At 34.8% G+C, this 10,000-nt stretch overlaps 1 protein-coding gene across 8 annotated transcripts in view; it reads right to left on the reverse strand.

Moving 5' to 3' along the window:
- Nucleotides 1-10,000, reverse strand: part of LOC122248802 (ferroportin) — a 21,440-nt gene that overhangs the window by 3,619 nt on the left and 7,821 nt on the right. Inside the window, exons 1-6 of one of the 8 annotated variants that reach the window (XM_043009118.2) lie at nucleotides 9,826-9,943; nucleotides 3,269-3,464; nucleotides 2,208-2,347; nucleotides 1,862-1,976; nucleotides 1,567-1,691; nucleotides 1,188-1,302 (exon numbers count right to left, since the gene is read on the reverse strand). In XM_043009118.2, the coding sequence (XP_042865052.2) occupies nucleotides 1,188-1,302; nucleotides 1,567-1,691; nucleotides 1,862-1,976; nucleotides 2,208-2,347; nucleotides 3,269-3,443 (670 nt within the window). In that variant the 5' untranslated portion in view covers nucleotides 3,444-3,464; nucleotides 9,826-9,943. Of the gene's footprint in view, nucleotides 1-1,187; nucleotides 1,303-1,566; nucleotides 1,692-1,861; nucleotides 1,977-2,207; nucleotides 2,348-3,264; nucleotides 3,465-8,143; nucleotides 8,381-9,825; nucleotides 9,944-10,000 lie in introns of those variants that run through there. The other 7 variants (XM_086542164.1, XM_043009120.2, XM_086542183.1 and 4 more) reach the window with 7 other exon arrangements.

The raw sequence follows: 10,000 nt of genomic DNA on the forward strand, positions 1-10,000 counted from the left end.
TTAACAACCACAGATCTTAGTTTCAATAAAAAAAACAAAAAAATCAGATTTCTTGTTGTTATACCCAACTTATGCACCTGACTGGAACCTTTGGGCAAAGCACAATATCCCAATAATCATTTTACTGTGAAATAATTATCAAGTGCACATCTAGATTTTTCAACTTGGTTTTAGGGTCCTGATACTGTCTCTAGACATGATCTTTAAAAGTTGTACTTTTTCAGATGTTTAACTATCCTCAAGGTAGAAATATAGAGCCAAACTAAATACAGGCTTATCTAATATAAATCAGCCTATTGCAGTATGGAACAAAAAATATCCTTGCCCAAACATTAGATCCTAGGAATATATCATATATCATATTAGCTACCCAAAACAGTTTAAAATATGCATGGTGGATAGGTGATACACAGCTTGGGGTAATAGCTCTACATTATCTGTACACACCATGTACTGTATTATCTATAGCACATTCATATCCACTGACAGAAAAGAGATATCTATCTGCCTATCTGCCCACTTCTATTAACTCACTTATTCGCAGGGCTGTATTAACAACTGTGAAGACCCCTCAAAAATAATATCTCTATCATTATTGAGTGCTGTCAGCTGTGACGAGTGTCTTTTAAGTATGTATACATTGTGTTTTTTAGGGACATGTATTATCTGCAGTTTATTTACTCCATGTTGTGGGGGGCTCCTTTTGCATGGAGTCCTACCAACTCCTCTTTAATCTAGTCCTGTTTGTTGTCCAGGCACCTATACATTGGTGTATCAGTTATCATTTTTATACCTTCAACAGGAATTTTTCTATCAATGTAAACATTCACATAACTATATGATGATGAGTATGACTGAGTTTGCATATGGAGCTTTCAAGAGGATTAACTCAGGGGAATGAAACCACTTCCCAATAAAGTAATTATAAAAAGCAATATATCTTATGTATATTTACCAAAGGTTCCTACGGAATCAATATGGAATGTTAAGACTGGTTTTACAGTGAAAATGTTTTTACAGTGAAAATGTTCTAAAGTTACAAAAGGAATAGAATAATAGAGAATATGCATATAGTTTATTTATTCATTTGCATGACAAGATATATATATATTTTTTTATTACACATAATAGAAATAAATGTAAAAAATATCTTACCCAGTGTGCGATAGTTCCCAAAAAATACTTACTGGCTAACGTTGTTTTATCTCTTCCGCATATCACTATGATCCAGTCCTTTTCTATGGCTAGCTTACATCCTAAAGTTCCAATCTGTGCTAGACATGCTGAAAAGATCACTCCTGCCTGTATAGCAGCAGCAATATTACTATAAACACATATACCAACTGATTTAGGGAAGGCAGGTATAGTATCCTGTTTCTGATGAATTTAAATTGAAATAATGTATGATGTCTTTTGAGTCTAAAATAAGTAGCTTAGCTAATATGAAAAATATATTAGTAATGACATATTTGGACATGACGATTTGAACTGCATATTCACAGTCTGGCAACTGAGTAATTAGAACTGCGAGAAAATGTTTCAGTAAATATTATACTTTCCACTCACCTCTGCTAGAACTAAGGACCATCCATCCCAAGCAGTGAAATAGTGACGCTGTGTTGTAATAACTACTAGAAGAGCAGCACAAATGCAAACCATGAGATTCTGGACACTCAGACTTATCTGAGCCGCTGAAGTAAGAATAAACAAGAAGCTCACATTAAATAATTCATGCATCAAATATTAAAGCATGTCTTAAGTGTTCCTTGTGGATAACTCTATTATGTAAAATAAAAATGTTTAATATAAAAATCCTTAAAACCTTCCAGCAAATATATAAGAAACATCATATATCACATACTTCTGAGTCTTGAGTTGGTGTCAACCCATCGACCAACAGGGGCTCCACACAGAATGACGGTTACAGCGAGTGCAGCTCCATAAACTGCTGCCAAACGAAGGGATCCTGGTGTGACCTGTTTGTTGTGGTGAATGATGTATACTATGGCTAATCAAATATAGGTAATATCAAATGACTTGTTCTTGTAAGTATATAAAGTATTTTTGAAACAGAAAAAGATCCCCAAAGAGAATGAAATGAATATAGAAGCAAAATTAACCAAATTAAGTTAACAAGGTAAAAGGATAAGAAAAATAAACTGATGTAGAGGTAAATATATAAATACACAAACTACAATACTGCTTACTTCCAGCAGAAAGAGACCTCCAGCAAACATCCACATGCGGTCACCCCAGGAAGAAAGGAAGTGTGAAGCATACACTTGGAATTGTGCCGTCTTTATGAAGCTGCAACAGGTTTTCTTTCTTTCAGTTCCCTCCTCACTGCCTTGAAAAATAATTATAATAATTGGATGATCTGCAGTGTGAATTATGTCTTTTGATATTACACAAGAGAATCCTTTGTTGAGATAAAATATATTTCATTGTTTACTACAATTTTTTAAAAATTAAATTCATGACATTCCTATACCAAATTTTTAACAGATATCAATACCTATATTGATATCAATATTTTATGATATCATTATACTAGTAATTTCTAGTTTCATCAAATGTATTGACACTTCATTTACCCATTGCAGATGGGGATAGATTTGCTTGCTTATGAAATTTAATACAATTATTTTCTTCTGCAGTGTAGGCATTATTAATCTGTAAATCACTGACTAGTACTTAGGTATCCACATCAGGTGATGGTGGCTTATCATTGGTAATTTCCTTTCTCGTTTATCCTAAGTCATTGATCAGGCCTTAAAATAGTATTTATTGTTTGATAGAGATAAAGAAACTATTATCTTTCTTTCTTTCTCCCTAATTCCTGAGTAATTTTTTAAAGTTTACACCTCTAAGAGTGAGTGAGTGAGGAAAAAGTATAGAATGAGGAGAAGAGAGATTGTGTGGAGATGATGGAAAGAGAAGAAAAGAGAGAAAGAGGGTGAGGGGAGGAAAGAGGAGGGCATAGTGAGAAAAAGGAAGGAAGGAAAGAAGGAAGGAAGGAAGAAAGAGCGAGAGAATGAATTAGAAAGAGAGAGAGAGAGAGAGAGAGAGAGAGAGAGAGAGAGAGAGAGAGAGAGAGAGAGAGAGAGAGAGAGAGAGAGAGAGAGAGAGAGAGAGAGAGAGAGAGAGAGAGAGAGAGAGAGAGAGAGAGATACTGATATAAAGACTGATACCAATTATACCACAGATACTGATATTTTATTTGTCCCTAGTTCCTATATGGTACAACGAAAAGATTTTGCACACTTACCTCCTTCTGTATTAGCTCCTGTTTCACCGATTGCTCCATTATTTTCTAAATTATCCATATTCCTTTCTAACCCACCCGGATCTTCCAGCTTCTTGTAGGACTCCTTGGGAACCTCGTCAGATGCTGAGCTATTGACATCATTAGGTGATGAAACTTCCATGGATGTAACTGTCATCTTGAGAGATACTTATATGACCTGGAAACAAAAGACATCTCTAATACATTGTCGGAAGTCTCACCTCCTAGTCATACTTCTTAAAAATGTAATCTCTGGCAAGAGTAGTATCTATATATAATATATATATATATATATATATATATATATATTATATATATGTATATATATGTATATATATATATATATATATATATTATATATATATATATATATATATGTGTATATATATATGTATATGTATATATATATATATATATATATATATATATATATATATATATATATATATATATATATTATATATATATATGTTCTATATATATATATATACACACGCAGTTTTTTCTCCCACAGTATAAAATTCAAAATGAATGTTGTGATAATCTAATTAAATGTTAATCTTTTTCAAGTCTGTTATCACTGTCAGAAATTATTGAATTAGTATTACTACTATATCATTGTAATCTTTACAATCATTACTAATGATAAGGGTAATTATAATAACAGCAGTAATATAACTAATACTGTCAGTAATGGAATAATAAATATAGTATTATCTTTATTATTATTACCAAGATCATTATGATCCTTATTTTTATTATTGATATCAGTATCATCATCATTACCATAATCATTCACTATCATTGTTATTACCTATCATTATCATCATAATTATTGGATCAATTACTAATAATTATCATTATCATTATCACTATTATAATCATTATGATTGTTATTGTTGTTGTTATGGTTATTCTTATTGTCATTTGGGGTATCACAATTACAACCACCAATAAAAAAAATATAAACACAAAGAATGATAATGATGATGATAAAATAATAATGATAAGAGAGAGAGAGAGAGAGAGAGAGAGAGAGAGAGAGAGAGAGAGAGAGAGAGAGAGAGAGAGAGAGAGAGAGAGAGAGAGAGAGAGAGAGAGAGAGAGAGAGAGAGAGAGAGAGAGAGAGAGAGAGAGAGAGAGAGAGAGAGAGAGAGAGGAGGAGAGAGAGAGAGAGAGGAGGAGAGAGAGAGAGAGAGAGAGAGAGAGAGAGAGAGAGAGAGAGAGAGAGAATGGGAGAGAATGAGAGAAAGAGAATGAGAGAGAGAGAGAGAGAGAGAGAGAGAGAGAGAGAGAGAGAGAGAGAGAGAGAGAGAGAGAGAGAGAGAGAGAGAGAGAGAGAGAGAGAGAGAGAGAGAGAGAGAGAGAGAGAGAGAGAGAGGGACAAAGAGAGGTTATAATTATAATTACTATAATCATTATGATTGTTATTGTTGCTGGTATGGTTATTTATATTTGCATTTGGGGTATCACAATTACAACCATCAATAATAATAATAAAAATATAAGAAAATGATAATGATAATGATAAAACAATAATAATAGTGAAAACGTAATGATGAAAACAAAAATAATTATAATTATAATCATTATTATCCTCACAATAACCATAATCATAATATTCCTTGTAGTTATCATAACAATAATAATCACTATTACCATCATTAATATAATAATCATAGCAATAATAATAATCAACATTATCCTTGATATCATCATTATCATTATCATCCTAATTTTTATTTCAAAGGGAGGGTGGATAGATTCCTAGTCAAATAAATGATTGAATAAATATATAAACAAATTAATGATTGGGTGGATAGTTGGATGGGGTACATCAATGGGTGGGTGGGATGAAGGATGGATAGATAGTTGTCAAGGATGATTGAATGGATAGATAGAAGGGAGGATGGACAGATGGATAGATTCATGGATAGATGGATGGATAGATGAGTGGACGGACGGAAGGTTGGATAGATGGACGGATGGATGAACGGATGGACAGATGGATGGATGGATGAATGGATGGACAGATAGACAGACAGACAGATGCACAAGTGCAAGGATAGTTGAATGGATAGGTAGATAATAGATGGATAGATCTATAAATAAATAGATAGATAAATGAATGGATGGGTGGATGGATGAATGGATGGATGGATGGATGGACAGATGGATGGACGGACGGATGGATGGATGGATGAATGAATGAATGGGTAGATGGATGAATGGATGGATGGATGGGTAGATGGATGAATGGATCATAAAGATGGCTGGAGGCATAGAATACAGGAATTTACACGGATCGAAATGGGGATAAAGTGAGCGAGCGAGAGCGAGCGAGGCCATTTGACTTTGACAAGTTTATTGAGACTAGTGGTTACTTACATCTCAAAAGGATGAGGTAACATAGGTTATCCTCACCCCAATCTTATTCTCTTTGGGCTCACATATGAGAGAGCAAGAGAGAGAGAGCGAGTGAGAGAGAGAGAGAGAGAGAGAGAGAGAGAGAGAGAGAGAGAGAGAGAGAGAGAGAGAGAGAGAGAGAGAGAGAGAGAGAGAGAGAGAGAGAGAGAGAGAGAGAGAGAGAGAGAGAGAGAGAAGGAGAGGAGAGGAGAGAGAGGGAGAGAGAGGAGAGAGAGGGAGGGAGAGGAGAGAGAGAGAGAGAGAGAGAGAGAGAGAGAGAGGGAGAGAGAGAGAGAGAGAGAGAGAGAGAGGAGAGGAAGAAGAGAGAGAGAGAGGAGAGAGAGAGAGAGAGAGAGAGAGAGAGAGAGAGAGAGAGAGAGAGAGAGAGAGAGAGAGAGAGAAGAGAGAGAATCTTCAAGGCATTGTAACCTTGGAATATCATAAACAGCGCGAGAGTGCCCAGGCACTAACACAGCCCTCGTGACAAGGCATAAGTCTACACCCAATCCTCCTTTCTCTCCTTCCGTCTCTAATCCTTAATGCCCTCGTAAACATCCTCGTAAAATAAACTAGCATGATTAACAGTTTTTCCTTCTCTCCTCTCACCCATATCCTGCCTACTCTTAATACCTTATTAAGATATTACTCATATGTGCATATATTTTCGATTGTTTGTACAGCAATTTCATCTATGATCTCTTATTCTCCACTTTTTTTCCTTTCATTTACAGCCTTACGCAGCATTTTTCTCTTTTTTTCGTGAACAATCTCATATTATTTAAGTGCTAGTCACGCAATCCTCTGTCCTCTTAGTTCAAGTCGTTATCAACATAGCCGCATCTCAAGTATTCATTAGATAGGGTTTAATGATGCAGCATAACCTTGATAAACACACACACACACACACACACACACACACACACACACACACACACACACACACACACACACACACACACACACACACACACACACACACACACACACACACACACACACACACACACACACACACATATATATGTATATGTAGAAACAGATAGATAGACAGATTCCCTAGTTTTCACGATGTTTCGGTGCCAATATAAAATATTCTATGCATATCGCAAGTTTTATTATCATTACTTTATTCCACTTGAGAAGGACTCTCTTATCTAGATCTCGAGAGAAGAAAACCCAAGGTCGTAAGCAAAATCGTTTCACTGCCGGCAGATAAGGGGCAGGGGGCGGGCCGATGCTCCATTTCGTGTTTACTATCAACTGAAGGTGGGGCGGATTAAGTGGTCGAATCCCAACGATGCGTGATTATCATTGTGATATGTATCCTATGTTAATACATGCGATAACATAGATATCAAGATATAATACAATGCGAACATATAAATGTTTTCATGTTATTTGAATCAATTATTTCCACTTAATATAAAAAGACCATTTTTATCCACTGTTGCGTTGTAATGACATTACTAATTTTCTTCAGTGCACTAGTTATTTAGCCTTGGGACGAGAGACCGAAACAAGAGTTGTCTTTTTTAAGGATCTGTGTCCACATTGCGGACAGTTTTTTTGTTGTTGTTTTTTTCGTTTCACTGAAATTTTATTCGCAAATGTTTTCTTCCTCAATGTAGAAATTAGTTTTGTCTTGAAGCTGATATGCACGACTATTGGTAAATATCTACTTTCTCTCTGCTATGCAGAGGAATATTGCAATGTAATTACAATTAGTATTAGATAACACTGCCAAATGTATGCCACTGTTCCATGTTTATTTAGCCTATAATATAATGTTATCAGATGAGATGTAATCCCATTTGAATATGAGACCAGTTTCTCTCCCATAATTCTTGGAGAACTGTAAACTGATTTAATACATATAATTTCCCTTTCTTTATTGTACCAATGTATGGCCGGGCATGTGTGTAGAGTCGATGCATATTTTTCTTTATTATTTACATAAAATAAGCATGTAGAAAACATTCAAATTGTAAACAAAATAATTCAAAACATATATAATGAAATTTGTATTCTAATTCACCATGGAAAGAATCACATAAAAATGATAACCGTATACTTGCATACATATATAATATCTATATATACACATACATACATACATATATATATGTATATATATATATATATATATATATATATATATATATATGTATGTATATATATATATATATATGTATGTATATATATATAATATATATATATAAATATATATATATATATATACACACTACATATATGTGTGTATACATATCTATTTACTAATGGTTTTACAATATAATTGTCCGTCCTTGTTCAAATCAAAATGTGGATGCAGAGCAAACTTATATGGGAAACTTTTTTTTAATCTAGATCTCAATTACGTATCACATTGACTATATTCTGAAAGAAAAACAGTAAACAATATGGATAAAGTTTCCCCACTGACACTGTACATACCGATAATACTGAACACATCAGCTTAAGTTAATTATACAAGAACTACTTTCGCTCACTCCTATTCAACAGCCGAAAAAGCACTAGTTAGTGAGGTGCCTACCGCATGTATGACAGAGGCAGCGACAAGACGCTAATCAGAGCCAGGGACAAGTCTGTTGTTGAATCGGCAGCATGAGGTCGGGAGGTTCACGTTTACACCACGTGGAACGAGGCGGCGAGTGACATGGGATGGCGTCATCATGTTATGGTAATTTGATGACGCTACAATTCGCCGAACGTACATTCAATAAAATATCGTTCAACAGACGGTCGAGTGTCGAAGGTTCTCTCCACTTCATTACATTACAGCTATTATCCCATGAATTTACAAGCTAGCTTCATTTTCTGTCACTCAGTCGAACAAGAATGTTTACAAACAACCATCGATCCAAATATAATTCATACAACATCAAGTTGTTCTCCCTTTCTTCAGTCTTTTGAACTATGAATGAGAAAATGGATAGAGAGAGAATCTGGGATAGAGGGTTGAGAATCGAAGAATCGTGAGAATTTTGGGGCAAAGAAATGAGGGAGAGAAAGGAAGAGGGGGAGAAGAAACAAGGTTTAAGAGGATGAGAGGATGTAGGATGAGAGGGAACGGGGGAGCATGGGAAAAAAAGAGCAAGGATACGAAGAAAGGAGGAAAGGGGGGGGGGGGGAGACGGGGAGGGAGATCATATGTTCTTTATTTCAGATTCCTAAATTTCACAATTTTCTAATAAAAACATTTTAAACGTCATAGCCTTGTTCCATGGATACCTTGGCGCCGACAGGCTACAGTTTGCACTAATCAATTTTCTCTCTCTTATCACACACACAGACAAACACAAATAAACAAACACACACACCCCACACCCACTCTCTCTCTCTCTCTCACACATACACACACACACACACACACACACACACACACACACACACACACACACGCACACACACACACACACATATATATAACCTTGAGTTCCCACTATTCTCATGATCTATAATCAAGTCTATCAATACTTTGTTCTACAGTCAACGTTTGAAACTTTTCCTTCGACATACTACATTTCGTGATTAATATTTTTTATCCTAATTGCTATCTACCTTTCTAAATTATATTTAATCAGAAACGATAATATAACTATTTTTTGAACACGTCTGTGTCTGTTAAAAAAACAACAACAACAACAGGTAATTACTAAGCCTATTTGTGCAAATTATTAATTTCTCTCTCTCTCTATCAATGCATATATATATACACACATATGTATATATATATATATATATATATATATATATATATATATATATATATATATATATATATATTATTATATGTATGTATATATATATATATATATATATATATATATTATTATATATATACTATTATATTATATATGTATATATATATATATATATATATATATATATATATATATATATATATATATATATATATATACACACACACATACATATATACTGTATAAGTACTTTCCCCTTTCCCTTTTTCTTACAGCATAACACAGTATCAAACGCTTATCTGGTTCATTTCTGTGAGAGCGATCACTAATAGAGGACACTAGAGTTTCATTCACATCTGATACACAAGACATTGAACACAATAGTTGCAAAAAAAGGGGGGAGTGGATTACACGCAGACTGAAAGATATCAGAGGTGTACGTCCGCCTTGCGCCGCTTCCCAATGCTGACTCCCAGACCGTCTAGCTCAGCCTGGCATCATGGCACCCCTGGTCATAGTAAAGGCCGGCCGCTCTCACAAAGGGTCGCTGTGTCTCTTGTCACGTGGAACACGCATGGGGCTGGCG

This window comes from Penaeus japonicus, unplaced genomic scaffold, assembly GCF_977035675.1.
Source record: "Penaeus japonicus unplaced genomic scaffold, GWHDUDI00000001_assembly GWHDUDI00000001, whole genome shotgun sequence".
Taxonomy (NCBI): Eukaryota; Metazoa; Arthropoda; class Malacostraca; order Decapoda; family Penaeidae; genus Penaeus; species Penaeus japonicus.